Below are 26907 nucleotides of genomic sequence, written 5' to 3' on the forward strand. Positions count from 1 at the left end.
ATCCATTTTTTATTTTATAAAATGTAGTAAGTTTATGCTTCTTCCTTCTGTCTGATAATTTTTCAAGACCTATTTCAGTGTATAATTTTTTAAGAGAAGTTGTACGTCGGAGACCAGAAATAATACGAGCAGCTTCAATTTGAACACTTTCTAATAAGTTAGCTTCTTGTAAAGTACAATTATTCCATATAATGTTTGCATATTCTAGAATAGGTCGAATAAATGCTGTATAAATTGTAATAAGTACATTTCGATCCAAACTGTATTTTACTTGTCTTAATAAATGTAATCTAGAACATGCTTTTTTATAAATTGCATTTATATGTAATTTCCAATTAGCCTTACTCTCAAAGTTGAGACCTAGGTGACAGTGACTTTTAACTTCTTTTATTTGGTCCCCTCCAATGCCAAAGTATAAAGGGGGAGGATTGATATCTTTTCTAGAAAATAATAGGGTTTCTGTTTTAGAGGGATTAAAGGTTACAGCCCAGTTTTCCGCCCATGTTTTAATTCTCCCAAGATCATCAGTCAAAGACATAGAAACAGTATCATAGTCATCATCAATAATGGCATATAAAGAGGTGTCATCTGCAAATAATCTAATATGATTACTCATATTTTCCACAATATCATTAATATAAGTTAAAAAAAGGAATGGACCCAGTACCGAGCCTTGGGGTACCCCAGCACTGGTACCTTTTTGAGATGAATAAAACCCATCCAAAACAACTTTTTGGCATCTGTCACCTAGGTAATCTCCAATCCAATCAATTAAATTACTATGGATACCAAAAACTTTCAATTTATATAGCAAACCATCATGCCAAACTTTGTCAAAAGCTTTGGAAATATCGCAAAAAATAAAGCGAATATCTTTTCCTTGATCAAGATTGGAAATAATAGTATTATATATTTCTGCTAGTTGATTAACTGTACTATCACCTGGCTGAAAACCAGATTGAAATTTACATAATAAATTGTGATCTAACATGTAATTAAACATATGCTTGAATAAAATTTTCTCCATAATTTTGGATATGATACTTGTAAGCGAAATAGGTCTGTAATTAACTGGATCATGACAACTTCCCTTTCCCTTAAAAATAGGAGTGACATGGGAAAGTTTCCATGCACATGGAAACCTTTTGAGTTTTAGTGAAAAATTGAATAACAAAGTAAGTGGTTTTACAATACCAGATTTAATTTCTTTCAAAATTCTAGGTGAAACACCATCAGGACCAGAAGGTTTATTACAATTGAAGTTTTTTAATGTGGCGGGTGTGCAACAAGCGAGCCATTTTTGTGACACGGGTTTCAGTTCAGAAAAAAAAACTAAATATATACTAGTAAACCATTAAAATCTTTATTTTATTAATACAAATACAAAGTATAATCCAAACATGCAACTAGAGACTATGTTTAATTTACGGAAAACAACTGGCTATCCAGTCTAGTACGCTACATTCAGATTTTGGAGTCTGCCGAAATGATGATTTTCCGCCCGCACGAACACCAACATAATACAACTTTGAAAATCGTTTGCATGATCTTTTTCTCCAACCCTTTCTTATTGAACAGATTTGTTTCATTTTTTTCAGGAAAATTTTGTCACAGTATTTCCGATCTTTTCTTTGCGCTATTCCCTATAATTTAAAAAAAATAAAAATTAAATAGCGACTTTAACAGTTTTTATTTTCCCTCTTTTTAATTCATAGATTTTGTTTGCAGATGTTTTGCATATTTTATATTTGTTCAAGCTGTTTTATTAAAAATATTAATTGAATTGACTTATAACTAGGGACTCTGTGGGATTTTTATAGGAGTATTTCGTAATTAATATCAATGTATTATTTGAATGTACCATATGGCAGAAGAAATTTAACGTACATGGTTTCAGAAAATCATTTGACCTTTGACCCCTAGCACGTGTCGGAATTTGATGACAATACAATTTTTTTCTGCCAAAATTTCCTCATCCTTAATGCCAACTGAATAAACATGTACAAAAAGTGTAAAAATGTTGATAACTTAGATACATAGTCTTTAAAAGTATTTTTTTCTGTTTACTAAAGCTTATGTTGTCGTTATCAGCCTACTAATATAACTACTAATTGTATCTATGTAACTCGAATAATTCAAGCCTTGACCGTCTCCGACTCTCACCCCTTTTCGTATGTAGTGATCGATATTGAGCGTATTACTATATAACGACTGGATTATTCGGGTTAATACTTATACTTGAATATTATTAAAAAAAAAACAGCTTACAACATCATTATGGAATAATCTTCTTTCAATGTGTGTCTTTATGGAGATTAAAAAATCGTGTTTAGGTCATTCTTTTTTTTAATAGCGGAAGCGGTATTTTAGGGAAAACGGTACTATTTATTCTGCCATAGGCAATAATACTAACATTTTTCTAAATATACCCCTTTTTATAATAAAAACTTGAATAAAACAGTTATGTGTTGTTCGTACTTTATTTTTCTGTTTTAAAAATTGACTAGAACACACCCGCGAAATCGCGGGCATTCAGATCGTGGTTGAAAGAATGTGAAGTGTTGTAGGAAGAACTTTGTTAAAGATTAAATGACTTGAGAATTTCAGGAAAATATTTTTTTTTATCCCTCCTCCTTTATTTCCAAAATTTCTTTCAATTTCCATATGGACATACATTCAGTATATGATGAACATTCAAGTCAGGAGCCTGTTATTCAGTGGTTGTCGTTTGTTTATATGTTTCCTATTTGTTTTTCTTTAATTTTTTGTACATAAATTATAATGCCGCTAGTTTTTCTCGTTTGAATTGTTATCCATTGTCATTTTGGGGATTTTTATAGCTCACTTTTATGCGGTATATACTTTGCTCGTCGTTGAAGGCCGTACGGTGACCAATACCTATACTTGTTAATTTCTGTGTCATTTTGGTCTCTTGTAGAGAGTTGTCGCAATGGCAATCATACCTCATTTTTTTTTGTAATCAAGGATTTTTTGTAAAAGATTTAATGACTGGAGAATTTCAGAAAAGATAGAAAAAGTTACAGGTACTTTGGGACACGAAAATTGTTTTTCTAGCATGACTCCTCCTTTTTTCCAATTCACATTTCTTTTTACTATTAATTTTATTAAAACATGAATAATTTTAGCTCTTATCTGTATATTATATGTTTTTACATTGAATTCTCAGTTTACTAATCAACCCACTGCGTCATTGATATAGTATACAGACCCTCTCTTTTAATAACCTCTGTGACCGCCGTGGATAGTAAACTTGAAAATGTTAGCAGATAGAAAACACACTTTATTCGTAATATATGCAAGTATACAAAAAAACACAATCCGGAAGTCTAATCTGACTAAAAATTTCGTCCAATGACGGATACAATATCCGGATACCTTTTTTTCTCGTTTTTTCTCCCAAAATAACTCAATCCGAATAATCATATGAATGGATGACAAATTCGACTATGTACTGTACCTATATGGCACAGAGACATGGTGTGTAATTTATTGTGGAAAGAAGAGAAGCGACACACAAACTTAGGTCTTCTCGTGTAATAGTATAGAAGCCAAATAGTATCATGACCAACTTCCCACGGAACTGGTTTATGTTATCCATGCTCACCGTAATGTTTCACCAAATTTATGAAATTTTAGAAGTCTTATCGAATAATTCTCTAGAAAATATTTCAATAGTTTTCAAAATTTATATTGTAAATATAAATCACTGCTGTTATTCATAAACAAATATAAAAAAAAAAATATTATACCCTTACATCCAATCACAGTGCTCCTAAGTTGACTTCCTTCACCTGTCTTGGGTACACAAAATGCCAACCTAATGCTGGGAAAATGTAACAGTGCCGTTTTCCCCATAGTCATGGTTAATCAGGTCAGTTACCGTCTGAGCGTTTATAGTTAAACAAAACCTTAAACATTTTGATCTAATTTTCAAACTTCTTGTATTTAGTGTACATATATCTTATTGTCTCCTCCTCGTTTGAGTTTTCAAGTTTAGCGGGCAATGTTGTGTGTGTGTGTTGTGTACTGATTTATTATTCGAATGTAGGACAAAAGGTCACAAAACAAAAAGTCACAGACAAAAAAGTCACGGACAAAAAGTTGCAGGACAAAAGTCACAATATAGCTGTATAATATTTTTAGGGTAAATAAGAAAACATTTATTTTGAAAACAAATCTTTGTTTGACTTCATGTTGCCAATAGAAAATCCTTTGAATACTAACAATTTTATAAATCTTCATTAATAAAGGCTGATGGATAAATAATTATTGTAAAATGAATATAAGCAATAAAAAGAAATGATTTCAAGAACTTGTTCTTATGTATTCAATCAATTATATTAAAAATGATATGCGTGACTTTTTGTCATGTGATTTCTACATCCGTTTACTCCTTTTTTCATTACGTAATACTAACATAATTTCAATTTAGACAAATACAACTTACACAATTATAACATAAATCATGAAGTTGACAGGCAGGTTCAAATATCTTTTTGTATGGAAATTTTCCAAATAGTGGGACACTACATCCATTGGTTAGCCCTTCTTGAACCTCGAAACAAAGTGTACTTTGTTCAGCAGATGTCAACTGCAGAGCAACACATATTAGTAATATGGTGACGGGAATTTTTCTGAAAAGATCAAAAGTACACTATTTACATGTAGTTGATTCATTTTGTATTAGACAGTAGTAACGTAACAAAAATGCTGAATAATTAAATGTGTGCGTGTGAAATTTTTAAAACAGTTTTACTTACCGTTTTGCCATTTGTCTGACCCAAATTTCGAACTTTCCTAAATGTTTCCAAGCGTTTATTTTTTTTTTTAATTTTAATAGATATAGGAAGATGTGCTGTGAGTGCCAATGAGACAACTCTCCATCCAAATAACAATTTAAAAATTAAACCATTATAGGTTAAAGTACGGCCTTCAACACGGAGCCTTGCCTCACACCGAACAACAAGCTATAAAGGGCCCCAAAATTACTCAAGATTTCAAGATTTCAAGATTTTCAAGATTTTATTGTAAAGCAACGCTCAGACACATAAATGTGTAACATGAGGTACATATATACAATGGTAAACATGATTTATAATTACAAAGGTAACATTAAAAAAAAAAAAATAAAAAACAATATAATTTAAAAAAAAAAAAAACAAAAACAAACACTAGTGTAAAACCATTCAAACGGGAAAACTAACGGTCTAATCTATATAAACAAAACGAGAAACGAGAAACACGTATATATTACATAAACAAACGACAACTACTGTACATCAGATTCCTGACTTAGGACAGGTGCAGAATGTTTTCCTAACTGAAGATCCTTGACCTTATTAATAAAGAGCTTGTCACTTTGTGTTGACAGTTTATTATGATCAATTGCTATATGAAATTGAGAATGGAAATATTGGGAACGTGTCAAAGAGACAACAACCCGATCATATATATATAGCGCAGACAACAGCCGAAGGCCACTATATGTCTTTTTGTTTTGTTAGTTTGCCTTATTGCTGATCATCGTTCCTTTATTCGAAATGGGAACTAACTTCTTTTAATTAGGAATTGTTTGAACTGCAAACAAAGTGAGACCACACAACATAACAAGTCGAACGACGTTTAGATCAAACCCCGATCTTAAAAGGTTCGAACGACTTCAAATCACTCTTATCATATGTTGTGCTTTCTTGTATAATTCATTTGATTGAAGCTAAAACTTTTGGGCTCCATGATTGATTAATAATTTATCTTTTATCTTGTATCTTGTATCTTGTATATTGTATCTTTAAAAATCAACTCCTATTTTATTTGACATATAAAAAGAAATACATACCTGGGTATCGTATGTATTGTTATGTTGTATGGATTTTACTCATTGTTAAAGGTCGTACGGTGACCTAACGATGTCTTTTTTTCATTTATAGGTCATTTGGTTTATGTTGAGAAGTTGTGTCATTCGCAACCATACATTACTGTATCGCAAATCTTTGCTTTAGATATGTTGACTATATAACTATATAGAATACATTGCCTCAAAATATAATTTGTAATATACAAACGGGGAAACGGGGAAATTGTCAAAGAGAAAATTAACAACCCGTTAAGAGAAGAGAAAGAAAACCACACAGCCAAAAATATATCCTTAACATAACGAGCAAATCCTGCACCATCATGTGGGCTTCAGCTGCCTCCCATGTTAATGTATAGTTGTTCAGCTAACTATAATTGACAAAGTCAGCTCCGAAACATCGGATGAACCAAAATAAAACAAAAACCAAACACACGCACACAAGCATAAGGGTAGGGGTTCCCGACTAAAACAGGCACACACATGTGGCAGGGTTGAACAAGTTTTGTGAGTCTCACCCCAGTCCTAATTTTCCTGAACGAGTGTGGAATAAAGAAATATACAGCAATGCTTAGTTTAAAAGAAGCCAGAGACCGATGTTAGAATAGGAAAGAGAAGAAACAAAACAAAACCGCAATGATCAACCATTGTGTTATCGATTCGAAAGAGATATACAGCAAAGCCATACACCCATCGTATTTTAGATGTCTTAGCCTAGTACATTGTACAAATTTATTTGATATTTTGGGACAATACATATTTTATATATATATACATCAAGCTGCTTGTTAGAAAGCCAAGGAATGTATATGTTTAACCCCGCCACATTATTTATGTAAATGCCTGTCCCAAGTCTTGAGCCTGTAATTCAGGGGTAGTAGTTTGTTTATGTGTTACATATTTGTTTTTCTTCTTTCATTTTTTATATAAATAAGGCCGTTAGTTTTCTCGTTTGAATTGTTTTATATTGTCTTATCGGGGCCTTTTATATAGCTGACCATGCGGTATGGGCTTTGCTCATTGTTGAAGGCCGTACAGTGACCTATAATTGTTAATGTCTGTGTCATTTTGGTCTTTTGTGGATAGTTGTCTCATTGGCAATCATACCACATCTTCTTTTTTATAAAACCAGTTTGTGACGTAAAATATTTATGCTGATGCTTTTAACAATAACATGTATATGATATTTTAAATCAGTGAAGCAATATTCCTTCTAAAACATAATCATATAATAGTATTTCAGACCTACAGGTACATGTATCATACAACTTTACCTTAAAATATAAGACATCATCTTTTCCTCTTTACTTGTAAGTTATTATACATCAACTACTTTTATGTCAGTACAGTTTCTAAATATACATCCTTTACTCGTAGATTATGTTTTCTTCTCTAGATCCATTATGCAAGGGTAACTGACACATGATGTTTAATTTCATATGTAACAGTTATTTAGGTTAATCCGATTTACAATGAAACGGATATTTATCATTGTCGAAAGCCGTTCATTGACATACTTGTAGGTTGATTATCGGATTTGATTATATCATACAAGATCATTTGTGAATAGGAACCGAAAGTTTTACAAAATGTCGAGCGACTGTTATTAAGACATCTAGACAACTTTACGTAGAAAGCTACATATCATAACACTACCAATTTTTGAAATGGAATTCTATGCAACTGTCATACAAGTCCGATGTCTATCTAGCTATAAAACCAGATTTAATCCACAATTGTCCACATAAGAAAATGCCTGTACCATGTCAGAAATATAACAGATGCTTCGCATTCGTTTGACGTGTTTGAGTTTTTGATTTTGTCATTTGTTAAGCTAGGGTCTTTTCGTTTTAAATGTTCTTTGTTCGGCATTTTAATATTTTTTTTTAAACACTTGTTCATTATTTCGTGGTTTTTAACCTTTTTGTCATGATTTTACCGGATTTTCTTTGACTTGCGCGTTTTAATTCTCCTATTTGTATCTTCTTCCTCTTGTTTGTAATGGAGACCCATTCGAATTATCACTTACTCTTAAATTAACTCAGGGTGACCTTAGGAATTTTCGTAGGTAACCCTGAGTAATTTTTTAAATTGAGATCAATGCGCATATTCATAGTGGGAAGCACTACTGGAACGTTTGTTTTGTTTTCTACAAAATCATTTTTTGAAATCATTTGCTGCTTTTTCTGTGTTTTTTTTAAAACTTAGATTCCTTTGCCGTTGTATATATTTTAGTCGGATGATGAATAATTTTCAGTATCTTTTTTATACATAGCTCTGAAGACATCGTTATTAATTTTGCCTCCCATGTTCTTCATTCCAAGGACACTGATAATCTTAATAGGCAAAACTAGCGTCTTGCTAACTAAATTTTAATTTTCGCATCTTTTAACTTTTAACGGTGATCAAGAATTAAATGCAATACCGTACTGATTTTCTTGTTTGTCTTTTATGTATCGGATTTCAGTCTAAAATAACTGTAGTACCTCAGGGTCATTGGTGTTGCTCCACATTGGAGGCAGATCCGGAAGACGAGAGAGCCTCGTTTCGGATCTGCCGGCAGTCGTAACCTAGAGCCAGAAGTACCTACACGCTGATCTAGCCGATTCCAAATATATACAAGAAAGACGTAGTGTTTTGCTTGCAAGTAACCACGGTAAGTTTAGAGAAACTTACATTGGCGCTGCGAGCATTCGTTTTCGAACAAATTCACTCGGGGAGTCGAATTCTACATCGAAATTACAAATTTCAAGGGGCCAAAACAGCACCTCCATTTTGTTTTTAGGGATCCCTGACAGGTCACCTATTTTCAGTTTTCGTTAACCATAGCTTTGCTAGGTTAGTTTTATTAGGAGGGAAAAGTTAAAGCACCGGGAAGGGAACCTTGTGTGGCTAAGTTTAATTCACCGTTTGTTATTTTTGAGGGATTTTTTCATACTTGGCCGTTTGCGGAGCCCTTGTAGGAACAAGTGTGAACCCCTTACTCGTTCTGCAAAACCCTTGTAGGGAATTTTGTAAACCCCAATCCAGTTCCGCCGCGTATTGCACTCAATTGACCTACGCAGCTCAACTTCCATTTGCAACCATAATTTGCAAATCTTCCGGTTGTAAACAGAAAGAAGAAATTGTAAGTGTCAAATTAAAGAAAAAGAAAACACATTGCACATACACTTGCCATTTTATATACACTCCTCTGGGGTCAACTTATAAGCTTGATCCCCAGTTAAAAAAAGTTGTGTTATATTAAAACCATACAAAACAGTCCAATATTATAAATACCCCTTTCCAGTGGATACCCCTGCCAAATCCCTAAACTGAACCTAAATTGTTTATTGTTTATTTATTGTGTTCCCATTCAAGTGTAACCATGGCTAGAGTCCACATAAACTCTGCCACTTTTGAGGAATTATTATCAATTCCAGGGGTAGGGGCTAAAATTGCCGCAAAAATTTGGGAATTGAGGGAGGATAAAGGAATTCTGGAGTTGGAGGACCTACGGGAGGTTCCTTATATGAGAATAACTGAGGCAGCTCTAGAATCTATGGATTTTAGTACCTCTCTGCCACCCAACAGGGGGTCTAATAAATTTTGCAAAGAGGAGATAGGGCATCAGGAGAAGGTGCAAAGGATTGATAGCCTCATACAGGCCAGGGGTACATGTAGGGGTCTAACTGAGTATCCCAGTCAATCAGTAGAAACACCCAGAGCCAGGGAGTCAGTGTCCACATCTCCATCCCAACATCTCAACTTCCAAGATGGTTGGGAACTTAACCGGGTTTTCAGGGAAGACATGGGGACCCACCAGGACCGATGGGACAGGCCCATGGGTGCTTATGGGGGTCCAAGAGATTACAAGTATGAAGGGGAAACACCTCGGTCTAGATATAACAATGCCGGGGATACAGGAAGGGGAAGAGGGGGTTTTCAAAACCAGTATATTGATAATGAGGGTCCAAGGCTCAGAGATGCTCAGCCGGAGAGTGAGGCTCTGGCATCAATGCACGCCAGTAGCATGGGGTACCCCACAGGGTCAGGGGAACCCAGACGGGGATATGGAGACCAGAGAAGCTCTCGTCGGGATGCATATGACCACCAGGGGAACATGGGAGGGTCAGATAACCAAAGACAGAGGGGGTCTATGGGGGTTAGACCTCCCATCCTACAAAAGAGCTTAAAGTATGATGGGAAAACTAATTGGCAGGCTTTCTATGCCAAATTTTCCCGATTATGCCAGGTTAGTGGGTGGTCTTCAGGGGAGTGCAAAGATCAATTGTGCTGGTCCCTTGATGGGAAACCCAGTGAGTTCTATGCCTTGCTCGTGGAAAGAAGGCATGACTTGTCTTATGAGGACTTGGTGGGTAAGTTGGCCAAACGATTTGGGTTCAATGAGTTGCCAGAAACAGCCCAAGTCCAATTTAACATTGCCAGGCAGGGTGGGGATGAAACCTTAGAGGACTGGGCCGACAGGGTCCAATCACTCGCCACAAAAGCCTTCCGTCACCTTCCTGAAGATCACATGTACCAGCAAGCCATCATGAGATTGTGTCAGGGGGCCTCAGATAAGGAGGGGGAATGTTGGCCTCCAATGCCAAACCCAAGAGTATTGAGGAGGCAGTGGATAAAATTTGTTGGCACCAACATAACCACCAAGCCATATATGGCCGTAGTGCCCGAAAAGAAGTAAAAAGTGTAAGTCCTGAGATCAGAGGCAGGGGTGGGGATCACTATACTGTATGTTCCACATCAGGACCAGTCTCCAATAATGCTCCTTCCAAAATTATCCCCAAAGAACATTCTCCTAAAGATGTCCAGGATTTGAAGGACCAATTTCATGCCTTCAAGGGGGAGGTAAGCGGGACTCTGGGTAATATCATGTCTGAAATACAAAAGCTATCTTTTGCTGTCCGCAATAATGCGAGGCCCCCATCCAGAAGCCCCTCTCCTCGTGCCGGTAATGGTGGTTGTTTCCACTGCGGGGAGGCAGGCCACTTTAAAAGGGAATGCCCCAAGTTTCAAAGGTCTAATTCTCCTCGACCTGGGGAAAAAAAGGTAACCTTCCAGGACAACAAGGGTCCGTTAAACTCCAACGGGTCGACTCAAGAGGTCTGAGTCTGGCCCCTAAACCACGGAGTATAAAGGACCTCGTGATAAGCCATAAACCACCTTACTTAACTAAGGAGGGTACTATCAGTCAAATAGAAATGATACCGGGGGATCCATTAGTCATTCCAGAGGAAATAATTTCCCTACTTGTGCAGGAATGCCTAGAGGAACCGTCCAATCCCGAGGAACTAGGGGTCATTAAATCACTACCTCCCGTCCCACCAGACCCCACGTCCACCAAGGAGAAAGACATAGCTCAAACAGCAAACCCAATAGAAGGGCCTAAGAGGGAACCCATCAGTCTCATTGTCCCGGACATGTCTGAATCGGGGTCACAAGACGAAGTGTCGGGGGAGGAAGGGGAACAAACACTGTGTGATAGCTCAAACAGTGATGGGGAGGGGGACTTGGTGACAGAGGGGGAAAGAGAAATGATAACCATAAGTCAGTTAACGGGGGGTACTATGTATCGGGTGCCTGTGGTAGTCCAGGGTCACAGGGTTGCTGCTGTTGTAGACACAGCAGCTCAGGTTACCCTAATATCCGAGGAAACCTACAAAAGTTTAAAGGAGCCACCTCCTATTCTTAAGGAGGTGGTGATGAACACTGCAGGAAAGGGCCTACAAATGAATGGGTTTGTTGCTGGGCCTTTTTATATTAAGTTGGGGAACCAAGAATTCACATGGGACATATATGTAGCACCAATTGGAGATCAGATGCTTTTGGGCATAGACTTCTTAAGAAAGCAGGGCATATCGCTTGACTTGCATAGGAATCAATTGTCCATTCACGGGGAGGTCATCCAAATGTCATGGGGTCAGGCCAGTTCATTGCTCCAAACAACTGAGGTACGGGCGGGAAAGAATCATACAGTCCCAGCCAAATCAGTTCAAAGAGTAATGGGAGTGTTGGCCAAACCCATGGGTCGGGAATACATCATTGAGGCAAAGGCTGAGGGCTGTTTGCTCATACCCAGAACCTTACATGATGTGGGTCAAGATCCGGTGTTGTGTCTGATAAACCTCACCGATAGTCCCCTGGTGATCTCAAAAGAGGATCTACTAGCCCAAGCTCAGGAAGTCGACATGGGGGAACCCCCGGGCCCTAAAGTGTGCAAGATGGGGGTTGCTGGAGATGTTAAGGGAAAATTGTTGCCCCAACACCTACAAGAGATGTTCACTAGGTCCTGTGAGGATTTGTCTAAGGGGAGGAGGAGACCTTGTGTTCCCTGTTACAGGAATTTCAGGATGTCTTTGCTAGCAGTGACTTGGACCTGGGCCATTTCACGGCCTTGGAACATGGCATTGACACCGGGAATCACCCCCCCCCCCATTAAACAGCGAATGCGGCGCACACCCTTAGGTTTTGCCCAAGAGGAGGAGGCCCATTTGGAAAAAATGTTACAATCTGGGGTAATTCAGCCATCCGTATCGGAGTGGGCTTCTGCCCCAGTCCTCATACGGAAAAGGGATGGTAGCGTTAGGTGGTGCGTGAACTATAGGAGGGTCAATGGGGCCTGTTCCCGCCAAATCTTTGCACTCCCCTTAGTAGAAGAGTGCCTAGACACCCTAGCAGGAAATGTGTGGTACTCCAAGTTGGATGCCAATTCGGCGTATTGGCAAGTCAAAATAAAAGAAGAGGACCGGCCAAAAACGGCTTTTATCACCAAATATGGGCTGTTTGAGTTTGCACGCATGGCTTTCGGGCTATGCAATGCCCCAGCCACATACGCCCGGGTCATAAGCCTTGTACTCCGGGGGTTAACATGGCGGGTAGTGTTGGCTTTTTTGGATGACATATTAGTCTTGGGAAGGGATTTTGGGGACCACTTGGCAAACCTGAGGGTGGTATTTGAAAGGTTTAGGACGTACGTACTAAAACCCAGGAAGTGCGATTTATTTAGGAAAAAGGTAGAATTTTTAGGGAGGGTGGTAGCTATAGGTCCCGAAGGGATGGAATTTGGGCCGGGATATGTAAAAGATGTAAAAAACTGGCCAAAACCCCGGAACTCAAAGGAAGTAGAACGGTTTTTGGGATTCGCAAACTATCACAGGGCCTTTATAAAAGACTATACTAATATAGCCTTACCCCTTCAAGCCTTAACCGGAAAACGCCCCTATTTCGATAGACTCAGGGAAGCCATGGTGTCAGCCCCTGTTCTGTCATTACCCAATGCCACTGATCCTTTTATCTTAGACACGGATGCTTCCGACAAGGCTATTGGGGCAGAATTATTGCAGGTCCAGGGGGGACAGGAACGGGCCACGTCCTATGCTAGCTTTACCCTAACCCCAGAACAGCAGAAATATTGTACTACCCGAAAGGAGCTGTTAGCCATTGTCAGGTTCACCAGGCTATTCAGACATTACTTGCTTGGGCGGAGGTTTACGGTTCGAACAGATCATAGTAGCCTCACTTGGTTAACGAATTTCAAGGAACCCCAGGGACAATTAGCCCGGTGGCTGGAAGAAATCAGTCAGTTTGATATGGAAATCAAACACCGGCCAGGGGCTAAACATCCTAATGCAGACGCTTTGTCTCGATTGCCTCAATATGGACCTTGTCCCGAGTTTCAAGTAGACAAGGTTCTAGCAAATTTGCCCTGTGGGGGATGTACCTACTGTGCCCGAGCTCAACAAAATTGGGGACAGTTCACAGAAAATGTTGATGATACCATACCCTTGGCAAAGAGACCCTATGGTAGTACACAACCCAAAGACACACGAGAACCAGTGGTGCAAATATCCCGGGTGTCTGTGTCAAAGAGGGGGGACGAATTAGCCACATGGTCAGAGGGGGAGGGTGACATCTGGGTGCAGGAAGTAGGAGGGGACCTAGGGATTAACTTGGGATACAGTCAGGAAGAGTTAAAAGAAAACCAAAGTAAGGACCCAGACTTAAAATGGGTGGTTCAATGGAGGAAAACAAAAGGGGAACCCTCTGAGGAGGAAATCTTCCTTAGCGGTCCCGCCCCCAAGTACTACTGGTTAAATCGGGAATTATTTGTCCTTAGTGGGGATAATATACTGTACAGGAAGGGGGTGAAAGGAGAGGCAGATAGGGTGGTCATTCCCCAAGTATCAAGGAAGGAACTCATGGAGTTGTGTCACGATATTCCTGCAGCGGGCCACCAAGGGGGGGACCGAACCTACCAAAGGATCAAGCCAAGGTATTATTGGAGAGGGATGAAGAAAGAGATTGAACAGTATGTAGCAAGTTGTGCTTTGTGTAGCCAAAACAAAAAGGCTACTGCCCAAACCGTCACCCTATGGTAAAACATCACGCCGGGGCACCAATGGAAAGGGTTCATCTAGATTTTGTGGGGCCCCTCCCAAAAACAGAACTAGGAAATGAACATATCCTCATGATGATCGATCAGTTTACCAAATGGGTGGAATGTGTCCCTCTCCCCGCCCAGGGCGCAGAACTAACAGCCCGTACGGCAGTGAATGAGTTCTTCTCCCGTTTCGGGAGTCCCTTTCAGGTATTCACTGATCAGGGGAGGAACTTTGAATCCCATCTGTTAAAAGCCATGTGTGACCTGCTTCAAATACACAAAAGTAGAACCACCCCATACCGCCCCTCCTCCAATGGTCAAGTAGAGCGTTGCAATCGAACGCTGATGGCTTCAGTGCGGCGCGTGCTTTGTGGGAAAAAATCAAAAGTCCTGGGATCTATTCCTTCCGCAATTAGCTGGTGCGTTCCGTGCTTCAGTCAGCAAAAGCACCGGGTTTACTCCTAATCATCTCATGTTGGGCAGAGAAGTCAATCAACCTGCTGAGTTGATGTTCAGGGGGCCACAGGGGGAGGAAATTCAGGATAGAGAAAAATATGTTTCAGACTTAGAGGAGGCCATCCAAGGGGCACACGAGCTGGCCAGGGCCAATCTAAAAACGGCACAAGAACGCCTCAAAAGGGATTACGATCTCAAGGTGGTAGTCAAAAGGTTTAAGGTGGGGGATCTGGTGTATCAATTGGACACGGCCACCGTCAAGGGAAAATGTCGGAAACTGACACCATCTTGGAAGGGCCCTGGGGTGGTGGTGGAAAGTCTCACTCCATATCTTTACAGGGTCAAAATGAAAACAGCAATGGTGGAATGGTGGTGGCCCATCATGACCGGATTAAGTTGTGTAAAGATAGGGAGGTCCCAAATTGGTGTAAAAAACTACAAGCCCAAGTTTTAAGTAGAAATTGGAAGGAAATAGAGGAGTTGGAACCCAAGGGAAAAAGGGGTAAAAACATTTATTGCTCATGCCGGGGACCAGATGATGGGGGTCTCATGATTAGATGTGACGAGTGCAGGGAATGGTTCCATGGACGATGCGTGGACATCACTCCTGAGGAGGCGGACAGAATGGACGCCTATCAGTGTCCTGGATGTTCGGTCTCCACAGGGGTGCACGTGTCCAGGATCTCCCTGCACTCTAAGGTAAATCTATTTCAGATGAATAATAACCAGGACAGTAAGGACAACCAAGGGGATGGAAGCCAGCCACCTTCTCCAGAGCAGTCCTCCGTCACAGAGGTGACGGAGGAACTGGTGGTTTGTGTGTCGGAGGAGGAGCTGAGGCAGCTGGACCCTGAGGTCCAGGGGAGCCCAGGGGCTGCCTTAGAGGTATGTGGGGGGTCCGAAGGGGGGTCTGAAGGGGTTGAGGGGAAGGGGGAGGTGAAGAAGACCAAGAAGAAGAGGAAGTCTAGGACCAACAAGAAGAGTAGAGCTGCCAAGAAGAAGGCCACGGCAGCAACCTCACCTCTCCTGACAACCTCACCTCAGGGGATGGCTCAGGGTCAGGAGGTGTGTCGGGGCCAGTCTGGCTCCCCAGCTTCCGGTGAGGTGGCAACACCTCACTATGGAGTTCAGGGTGAAGCAGTTGGTACTTGACTGTCTTGTCCAGTTTCTGGCTGTGAAGCCCGGGGACCAGGCCTGGAAGGGCACATTCTCGCGGAGCACGTGGCCGAGGTGTTCCGTGACCTGGTAGTCTCCGACCCAGGGTTAGCCCGGGTGCGCCTCACATCGCTGAGCACACTCTTCAGGGCCCTGGGGGGGCTGCTGTTTGGGGGGGGGGGGACCCCATCCATTGGGTGATAAGCCAGCTGGAGACTGTGGGGCTGACTCCAGAGGACTTGACCGCGGAGTGGGGAGCCATGGCAGCAGTGTGCCAATTGGCGTGGTGGGAGGTTCCGCGAACCTTCACGCTGTCGCCAATCAACTCACCTGCAGTCCTTATGCATTGGAGGGCGCAGGTGGAGTTGATGGCTCTACTACAGGGACATCAGCGCCAGGCCTTTCTGGGGAAGGTTAACCTCAGCTCCAGTGAGCCGTCCCAGGCGAGCTCCTCTAGTGAGCAGGGGAGTCCACCAGCCAAGGCAGGAGTTTTTAGCAGGCTGGGGGCTCCGGTTTGCACACAGGGGACTCCCAGGCCCATGGGGCAGGTTGGGGCGTTCAGTTCCACGGGGCCCTCTCCCAGGTCCATTCCCTCCCTCATGTCCCTCCCCACCCGGCCTGTACCCTCCCTCATGTCTCTCCCACGTCCTGGTCCCAGCAGGTCACTTCCGAGTCTAGGGTCAAGAGGCTCATCCTCATCTGCGGGGGCACAGGGATCAAAGCACCCGGGGAATCCCTCAGGGAGTAGGGGAGTGGAGTCCCAATTGTGCAGGGATCTTCCGGAGGCATTTGACAGCCATATGCATCTGGATAGGTCCCTGACCAAGATGGGGCTGCCTTCTCGGACATCTCTGGGTGATTTCCTAAGGGTGCGGTTGGACCCTGTCCCTGTGGATCCAGTCAAGCTGGCTGGAGGGGTTGCAGTTTTCTGTGACCCGAAGACTTGGCCCAGTGTGCCTTTGAGGCTGGAGCCAGGGTGGGTTGGAGCAGTGGGAATCCACCCAAAGAGTGCTGGGCAGTTTGAGGACGCCACTCAGCACCGGTTCCACCAACTGGTGTCTCACCCGAGTGTGTCCGCCCTTGGAGAGGTGGGAGTGGATTTCACTGTGGAGGAAAAACTACACGCCCGGCAGATATCGACCTTGCGATGGGCACTCCAGTCCTGCCGCTTTGACCAGCCTGTGGTCCTGCACATTCGGGGTGGCAGACTGCATAGGGTTCACGCCCGAGCCCATCGCGAGGTCTTAGAGGTCCTGAAGAGCGGGGTAGTTAATCCGTTACAGCTGATTCATCTCCACTGTTTCCAGGGGGGGGGGATTGCTCAGGTGCGGGAGTGGCAGGACTCATACCGCAATGCTTACTTCGGGTTTGGGATGGGTGTCAGGTCCTTTAACTCTGAGCAGAAGGAGGCCTTGAGGTCGGTGCCCCCATACAGGATTCTCTTGGAGAGTGATGCCCCTTACTTCTTCCCACCGAATGCACGGCATGGCCACCCTCATTACCTTTATGAGGTGGCAAAGGTGGTGGGGACAGTGAGGGCAGACTCACCGAGGGAAATTGTACGGGTGGCCCACCTCAATGGTAGCCGTCTGTACGGAGTTAACCCGTAGGTGGGCAACTCCCAATACATGTACATGTACATAGCAACAGAAAGGCCCGTTGGCCAGTTACAATTGTTAGATTAAATAGTTATAGCCAGTTGGCTTCCAGCAAATGAATTTACAGCCCGTTGGCTCCTAAATTAATCATAGTTATAGCCAGTTGGCTCTTAGTAATGAATTTGAGGGCCCGTTGGCCAAAAGGGAAGGATGTATATATGCGTAATCCTGGGGTGTGTGTCATGGGGATCCCGAGGGTGAGGGGAATGGGGGGTGGCCAACTGTAGTTCAGTCTCCATAGGGCATGGGTGGGGGCGGGTCTACGTGTTTCTGATCCTGTTTTTAGTATATCCCCTACTGATTTCCCTAGCATGATCTTTTGTTTTTACCCGGGGGTTACTCCTTTTGTATAAAGTTGGGGGGAGTGTAGTACCTCAGGGTCATTGGTGGTGCTCCACATTGGAGGCAGATCCGGAAGACGAGAGAGCCTCGTTTCGGATCTGCCGGCAGTCGTAACCTAGATCCAGAAGTACCTACACGCTGATCTAGCCGATTCCAAATATATACAAGAAAGACGTAGTGTTTTGCTTGCAAGTAACCACGGTAAGTTTAGAGAAACTTACATAACGATATTGATATGCTTGAGATGCGAGGAAAACTTGGAGCATAATCCAACCAATTATGCATGTGTTTGTCCAAAATGAGGAACATCTTCTGATTGAATTGACGTATTGTCACATTTGGGATTTAAGCTGAACTTTGCCTCAGAATGACCTATGTTTGTCGACGAATATCCTTTCTGATATCACGGAACAGTCATCACTTTTCATTTTAATTTAAATTGTGATACAATGTTTTGTGGGTAGCTGTGTGGTTTTAGTACAGGCTGACAAATATGCATATAAATTTAGATATATGTACGTCCATCATGTATTATATACAGTGGAGATCACTTCTAACCTCTCATTAAATCTGCCAGAATCTGTCAGGAGAACTGTTTTAGGACAGTACGTAGAACTGTCAGCCTGACACCTTTTAGTCAGTTCAAGGCTAAAACTGTTCTAGCTAGAACTGATTTGGTCAGTTCTAACTAGAACTGATTTGGACAGTTCTACCTAGAACGGATTTGGTCAGTTCTACCTAGAATTGATTTGGACAGTTCGACCGATGAACTGATACTGACAGTTTTACCGTAGAACTGTTTTAGACAGTTTGGTCAGTTCTACTTTTAGAACAGTTCTGCGGTTAGAAATGATTACAAATTCTACGGCTAGAATTGATTTATAAATTCAACGGCTAGATTTGATTTATAAATACTACGGCTAAAACGGATTTACAAATTCTACGGCTAGAATTGATTTATAAGTTTAAAGAACTATTTGTCTAAATATAAAGGCTTCGGCAAAATATCGATTAATATTATAAATAGTTTTGCTATTTCGCCGGTTTCATTTCAAATTTTTCGTCGGCAAGAGAACATGACTTTTGTTTAACCCCGCCATATTCTGCATGTATGTGACTGTTCCAGGTAAGGAGCCTGTAATTCAGTGATTTTCTATTGTTGATGTGTAACATACATTTTTTCTTTTTCTTTTTAAAAAAAAAATAAATTAGGCCGTTGATATTTGGGGGGGGGGGGATTATTATTTCAATTGTTTGGATGACTCATTTTACATAACAAAATTATCTGACCTAAATGTAAAGCGTTGTTTCCCAAACCACCAGGGGCGGATCCAGCAGTTTAAAAAAAAGGGGGGGGGGGGTTGTCCAACTATATGTCCTCATTCAAATGCATTGATCGTCCAAAAAGGGGGGTCCAACCCCCAATCCCCCCTCTTGATCTGCCATTGATCCACTATAAACTTAAACTGACCATATTTGATTTCATCATATTTATCATGCAGCGTTCTGTGTAATGGTGAGTTAAACAAAGTATCTGTAGATGTTGAAATGTCACATGTTTTTAACGGGGTAATCCCCGAAACAGGTGTCTTGTTAATATCGTTTGAAGTAGTGTTTAATGTTAGGCGGTTAGGTGTGGACTGAGTATGGATTCCGCCCATTAGCCCGTTTAAAGAATCTGTATAACTATTTCCTGTCGGTGACTGTAATTCAGGACAGTGCCGTTGTATGTGTCCAAACTGATGACAGAAATAGCAAGCCATATTTGCTGATTTCTCAGGTGGTATAGGTCTCAGCGCCTTTTCAATGGTGATTGTTGCTGATTATCTTGCCTATTATTCCTGTTACGCCATTGTTTGCGATTACCTTGTTTTTTGGTTTGTTGGCTAAATGATTGGGCTGAGGATGGATTTCATTTTGTCCAGGAAACTGTTTTGCCTGCTGTTGTTTTTTGAATAAGGTCTACAATTTCCTATTTATGAAATGCTTACATAGCAGTCATATCTTTTCTAGCAATGTTTACCTTTGTTTAGACAACTTTGACTTTGTGTCCGTCTTACTAATTGCGTAAACAGCTAGGTCGCTATCAAAATTATAACTTGGTTCATCCTGATGTGGTGTTGGGTCACGTCTACCGGTTGGTTTACCAACTATAGCTGTGTGGTTATGTTGGAACCATTTTATCTGATCGATTGCTGCTTCAACAGATGTTGGTCTAGTTGGGGTTCCATGTTGACCAGCTTCTTTATCTGAGCATCCCTGGCATAATATCCAGCTTGTGAGTACATATAATTGTCAGGAATATGATCTCTAAATGCTTTACATGCTAACGAGAGAACTCGATCTGCCCAATCTTTCAATTTCTCATTTGCATTTTGACGTGTACTCATGAACTGCACTTGCAACGTCTCAGGCAAGTCTTGAAATGTTTCTCAAGGTTTATGAATTACATCAAAATTATCAAAACCCTGGTTCCTGTCAATTAAAGTTGCATAGTAATCACCTGCTTTACTATGTAAACACCAACACAGTTGGTCTTTTCGTTCCGTGGTAGTCCACGATAAAAGATCAGCATACCTCTGAAACTTGGTGTACAAAGTTTTCCAACTTGATGAACCATCATACTTCAGTCCTTTTTGTATTTCTAGGTTCTTTGATTTTGGTTTAGCTGGAGGCATAATTTGCGGTGACTCATGATAACTTAAAATGGTCTAGACGTATAAATATTTCTGTTCATTGTATAAAAAGTATGCTGGGTTTGGTGTACATGTTCTTAAGGAATATACTGGTTCCCTGAATATATCTGGTGAAGGTATTCTGCGTATGACTTTTGGTGAAGGTATTATGCGTTGAATTTCAGGTGACGGTATTCTGCGTCTGATTTCTGCTGAAGGTATACGTATTCTGTGTTGGATTTCAGGTGAAGGTATTCTACGGCGAATTATAGTTGATTGTGTATGTAATTCTAACCGTTGATGACGTCTTGGAACTGGAACAGGCCTTTTTGATCTAGGTTTGTGTTCATTGGGTCTTTGTTGCCATCCCACTTGTGATGTCTGCTGATGTGGATTATGGTTTCGTGAAAAATCACGTTTTTCAATGTTTTCATTTGGATCTTTCTGCCATCCCAACTGTGATGTCTGCTGATTTTGATTATGGTTTCATGAATAATCACGTTTTTCAATGTTTGTTTGGGACCTTGCTGTCATCCCAACTGTGGTGTTTGATGCTGGGTAGTTTAGTGACGTGAGTTATCACGTTTGTCAATATTTTCCTCAACATTTAATATGATACTTGGTTTCGTAAACCCTAAATCTGTTATATGAAGGTTTTCTAGCTTAAATTATTGATCACTAGCAAAATTTTGAAATTTGTTATGATCGCCACACTCAGTTTGAAGTAACGACTTCTTTTCATCAGATCTTGAAATTTTTTATGAGTACCGATGATCTCCATACCTCAATGTATAATCTAAAGATTTGCTCATTGATGAACTGGGACATGATAAATCACGCTTGACTTCCTCACGTTCACGTTGAAACAAATTTTCATCAGAAGGTGCGTCAGAATATGAAAAGTCATGCATTTCTGAATGAAATGCAGTTGTTTTCACCTCACCAATGTCAACATAATCTTGTAAATCATAACTGAATCGTGGTTGCGATTTGTATTGTGGTTGCTGAGTAACAGGTGAAAATCTATCAAATCCATCAACGCTTCAGTAATCTATTAGCCTTGGTATTTCAGAAAGATGCTAAGGCTGAATATTACCAAGTCTCTCTCTCAAAGCCATAATCTTATCAGCTATAACATTTCCAACACCTGGCAACAACATTAATTCTTCATAAAAACAGCTACTGATTTTAATGCATTGCTGCTGAAAAGCTAATGTTGACATATTGTTATATTAACACAAATTTAATTAAATCACTGGTTGCTGAACTAGAAAAATAAAATTAATTAGTATGTGCTGTGTGGCTAACCACAAAAGAAAACCCGGCTATTTTTTTTGAAAATGACTAATTTAATCCAACCATGGCATATTTTCGCAAGAAATGGCTAATTTGTCTAGTTCTATCGGATGCCAGCTATTTTTACTACTTTCTATGCAAAACGGCTAATTTGAGCCAAACGTGTAACATTTATTCAAAATAAATGAGTAAACACTGTAATTAACGCAAGTTGTTATACTTATATTAATTCCGTGGTCTAACACTTCATAATATACCAAATGTAGCAATACGAACTTCGCAATTACACGTGACGTACTCACTCCTGTGTCTCGTTCCAATTTGTTCTTTTATTGCAGGAAACCCTGCTCGTTAAGCGTCAGTGATGTGATTTCCGAATATTATCACTTAATACTAATACTTATATTCGTAACACAATGCAATGCTCCTAATTGTACTAACTCACCGAATATCTTCTGTTATAAGTCTGCTCTGGTAATGTTACTTGCGGTATATTCCCGCCAATACGCCAAAAACTCGCTACCTGGTAACTATCCGAGATATTATCCTGAGTTAGATATTTATCAAAAAGTCGAGTTTTAATCTAGCGGCGTACTACAGTACATGGTATATAAGGCATGGAGATGTTATTGTTACAGATCAGCTAAATTAACTATAGTAAAGGATCCTACAAATTAATGTAAGATGCAGTCACAGAAAATAATTATATTTATAAGTACGTCTGAGTCAGTGACAACTCTACAACAGATTTATCAAAATCACAATACATACACCAGTAGGTCATGTAAAAGAGACTGTCCAGGATTAAGGTCGGGAATATTTGGACAGCCACTAAATGTGAACATATATTGTGTCTTGCGGATCTAAAAGGGTTGTTGTAAACGCTACACGAGGAATCGGTTTAACGTGCCCATGTTTAGCGAAAGGAGATGTGTACACCGTATTTTTGCAGAGGGTTTACTGTCGGTCGGAAGAAAACAACTGGTAACCAAATAAATATTCCCCAATCACTATTGGTATAACATCAGACTATACTTCAACTTAGTAGTGACAATGGTTTCAGAGGAAACGAATCAAGACAACAGCCATACAAAACGTATATTTTTGGTCATACTTGAGGAAGTATTGATTAAAATTTAAAAAAAACACTCAGTTAAGGGTTAAATATTTTATTGTATTTATTGTAACGAAATAAGTGATGCATTGATTACATTTATTAAAAACTATGACATCGTAACACAGATCTAGAGTGGCAAAGCGAACAATTTTGAATACACGTATGATGAAGCCAAAGGACCATCGCCGTATAAAAAGAAACAATCAAAATAGGAAATGAAAAATCGTCTCTTTTGTCGTAATTCTAGTATGGAGTTCCCTTTAGAAATGTTTATGTCTCAATCTAGAAGGGAATATCTACTGCTGTGTATGTTATATTTTGTTATAGTGAGTTTATTTTCTGTTAGTTTCGGTAATATACAATGTATTTACAGACCGGATATTTAAACGAAAACATATCATTAATATATCGGTAGGTAGGTAAGTATTCAGGAAGACGTCCTTGCTTATAAATGAAATTTATTTCTATTCCGTTATATTTGGAATTACCGTATTCTATTTCTATCTTTAGACTTGTGGTACAAGTTTGGCTAGTATGTAAATCAGAAGTGGTCTGATGTTACTGTTGTTTTCTGCACGAATATTTCGAGGGCGGTAGTACGGGTGGGGTTTTATAGGCATATATAAGTCCTGATTACGTTTGATTATTATCGATGTGCTCGAGTAACTTTGATAGACGAAGTTAACGTTAAGCTCTGCATAGTATGTCCGAGGAAGGCTCCGACCATGATGAACGCCGTGCTACTACTCAACATGCTGAAAATAGTAATGAAACAGAGTTAAGTACGAACGGGGCTATTTCGCTTTTCACTTCAGCTTTAAACAATGCTTTAGAGAAGCAAAAACATTCCTTGATTAATCATTTCGAAGCTCGTTTAGGAAAAAGTGTTAAAGCAACCGGTGTCGACCAACCAGAATTTGTATTCCAAAGTGAGGGAATTAAAGTGCACCCTTCGTTTAATACCGAGCGTCTGGAGAGGCTTGCTGCCGTTGAAAGTTATATAAAGCTTGGAAACGCTTCCGAAATTAGTGAAATCATTTCCCAGGAGAAGGAAATCATCCGTAAGCGTAACAAAATTCTAAAGATAGCCGACAAGCATGGATGGGACACGGTTAAAGAGTACTTGGATAGTCCGTTGGCCGACAATAAAGAAGATGCTAGTGATTTGCGTGCTGCTATTTCCAGGGCTTCTCGTAAAAGAAGTTCCAAGCCGTACAGTAAACCAGAATCTTCCAATAGTGGTTTCGGAAAAGGAGAATTCAATTCTAGGAGTTTTTTTCGTGGCCTTGGCCAAGTCAGTGATACCGAGTTTTCCAAAGCAGGCAAGTCAGAAAGTTACAAGTGTTTCTATTGTAACCAGCCCGGGCACTTTGCAAGGAACTGCCCCGAAAAAAAGGATTCCTACAGCGACAGTTGGTGCACCAAAGTTCCAGGAACAGAACACAGGAAAGACCCAGTAACAAAACAGATACAGACATAGATGAAGTTGAGTATTGTTTTCAATTTGTTAATAAGTATGAGAACAAATCTGGTCAAAATCTTATAAATGTGAAAGGAAATTTAAGAAAACATGCATTGTTTTGGAAAAATGTACTTAACGCTAATGATTTTATAATGAATGTTATTAATTTTGGTTATAGAATTCCTTTTCTGAGTGAACCACCGACTATTTTTCTAAGTAATAATAGATCCGCGTTAAAACACTCAGAATTTGTGGAAAATTCTATTGAAGAACTTTTAACTAAAGAATGTTTAAAAGAAGTAAATCGACCATTTGTCGTTAATCCACTTACTGTGTCGGTAAATAGTACGGGTAAAGAAAGATTAGTCTTAGATTTGAGACATGTTAATAAATTTGTCGAGAAACAAAAAGTTAAATTTGAAGGGGTTAAAGAAGCTATGACATTTGTAAATTTTAGCGGTTTTGGGTTTAAATTTGATTTAAAGTCTGGTTATCACAATATAGAAATTCACCCTGATCATCAAAAATATTAAGAATTTTCTTGGCAATATGGTGATACAGTGCGTTATTTTACTTTTTCGGATTTGCCTTTTGGACTTTCATCAGCTGGTCATATATTTACCAAGACAGTACGTGTGTTAGTTAAATACTGGAGATTTTTAGGATTTCCCATGGTGGTTTATTTAGATGATGGTATGGGTACAGCAGAAAATTTTGATACATGTTTTGAATTATCGAAAACAGTAAAAAATGATTTACTGCTTTCCGGTTTTATTGCTAATACAGAAAAGAGTGTCTGGGAACCAGTACAAAATATTGATTGGTTAGGTTTTGTTTGGAACTTTAAAGATTGTACTTTAGAAATATCGCTTAAAAAATTATTTGCTTTAAAGCTGGTAATATCGAGCGTAGTAGATGGCAAAACTATTTTGACTGATAGATGTATTGCTAAAATATGTGGAAAAATCATTTCTATGATTCCTGCTCTTGGTAACGTTTGTCAAATGATGACGAAGCATATGCATATGCTAGTCTGTTTTAGATCTGCACGGGACGATGTCATCCCTATAAATGACAACATTTTGAAAGAACTAAAATTTTGGTATTTTGAATGCGAGTCATTATCTTTCCAACGCATTGTACCTATAAATAAAATACCACAGCGTGTAATTTTCACTGACGCTAGTCAGTATGCCGGAGCAGGGTTTATAATGAATGATAACAAAATTGTACATTTTATGTTTGATGGTCATGAAAGAAGCAAAAGTTCTACATGGAGAGAATTGAAAACTGTAGAAAAGAATATTTCTTCTTTTAAATCAGATTTAACAGGAAAATTTGTTAAACTTTATACAGATAACCAAAATGTAGTACAGATTGTTAAAAAGGGTAGCATGAAAGTAGAATTACAAGACATTGCTTTAAGCTTATTTCATATTTGTTTGTCACATAATATTTTCTTGGATGTTGAATTGATACCTAGAGATAAAAATACTTATGCAGATTATCTGAGCAAAATTTTTGATTATGACGATTGGGGTGTTTCCTATCAAATTTTTATATATTTTGATAAATTATGGGGACCATTCACATGCGATCGTTTTGCAGATTCGAAAAACAAAAAAGTAGACTATTTTAACTCTAGATATTATTCAACGGATACTTCCGGGGTTGATGCTTTCGCATATGATTGGTCTGCTCATAATAACTGGTTAGTTCCACCAGTTTGTTTAGTTAGCAAGTGTTTAAATCACATGCGATTATGTAAAGCTAAAGGCACTTTAGTTGTACCTAAATGGCCATCAGCGTTGTTTTGGCCTATCTTAGTGAATAGGTTTTCAGACAGATTTAAATCTTTTGTTATAGACTTTAGAGAGTACGTAAAACCTATGAACTTTTTTTACAAAAGGTTAACAAGGAAAGAGTATGTTTGCACAGAGACCTTTTACAGTAATGTATATGTTTTGTTGTTGGATTTCTCGAAGTATTGAGATTTATGCATTGAATGTTGTATACAGACTGTAGTTGATTTAGTTTTCTGCGATGGTTATTTGCCGCAGTTATCAGATATGAGACTATATTCGAAAGAACGTTAAATTTAACATTGTGATGTTTTAACTGCAACAATTAGATTTGTCATTGTTAACATTGTTGATTTATTGTTTATGAATACAGTGAGGGTTAATGCCACTGTATATATATAAGTATATGACTTTTTTAAATACTGTGAGGTTGAATGCCACAGTAAGTGTGCGAGGAAAATGCCGCATTCATTTGTTTGCGAGGAAAATGCCGCACTCATTTGTTTGCGAGGGAAATACCGCATTCATTTGTTTGCGAGGGAAATGCCGCATTCATTTGTTTGCGAGGGAAATGCCGCACTGGGTTGTTTGCGAGGGGAATGCCGCATTCATTTATAGTAGTAATGTTATTTACATTTACTTTGTTTATAGTTATTACTAGGTATTCATTATTATATTTATTTTACAGATCA

The 26907-nt window shown here is 39.7% G+C and overlaps 1 protein-coding gene across 1 annotated transcript; it reads left to right on the top strand.

Moving 5' to 3' along the window:
- Positions 1–16123: 16123 nt before the first annotated feature.
- Positions 16124–17473, top strand: LOC139497541 (uncharacterized metal-dependent hydrolase TatD-like). The gene has a single exon (XM_071285768.1). The coding sequence runs from the start codon at positions 16124–16126 to the stop codon at positions 17471–17473; it is 1350 nt and encodes a 449-aa protein (XP_071141869.1).
- Positions 17474–26907: the final 9434 nt, after the last annotated feature.

This window comes from Mytilus edulis, chromosome 12 (assembly GCF_963676685.1).
Source record: "Mytilus edulis chromosome 12, xbMytEdul2.2, whole genome shotgun sequence".
In the NCBI taxonomy this organism is placed as follows: domain Eukaryota; kingdom Metazoa; phylum Mollusca; class Bivalvia; order Mytilida; family Mytilidae; genus Mytilus; species Mytilus edulis.

Bases quoted from the DNA above. Each gene is read 5' to 3' on its own strand.
- LOC139497541 (XM_071285768.1), top strand. From the start codon at position 16,124: ATGGCAGCAGTGTGCCAATTGGCGTGGTGGGAGGTTCCGCGAACCTTC.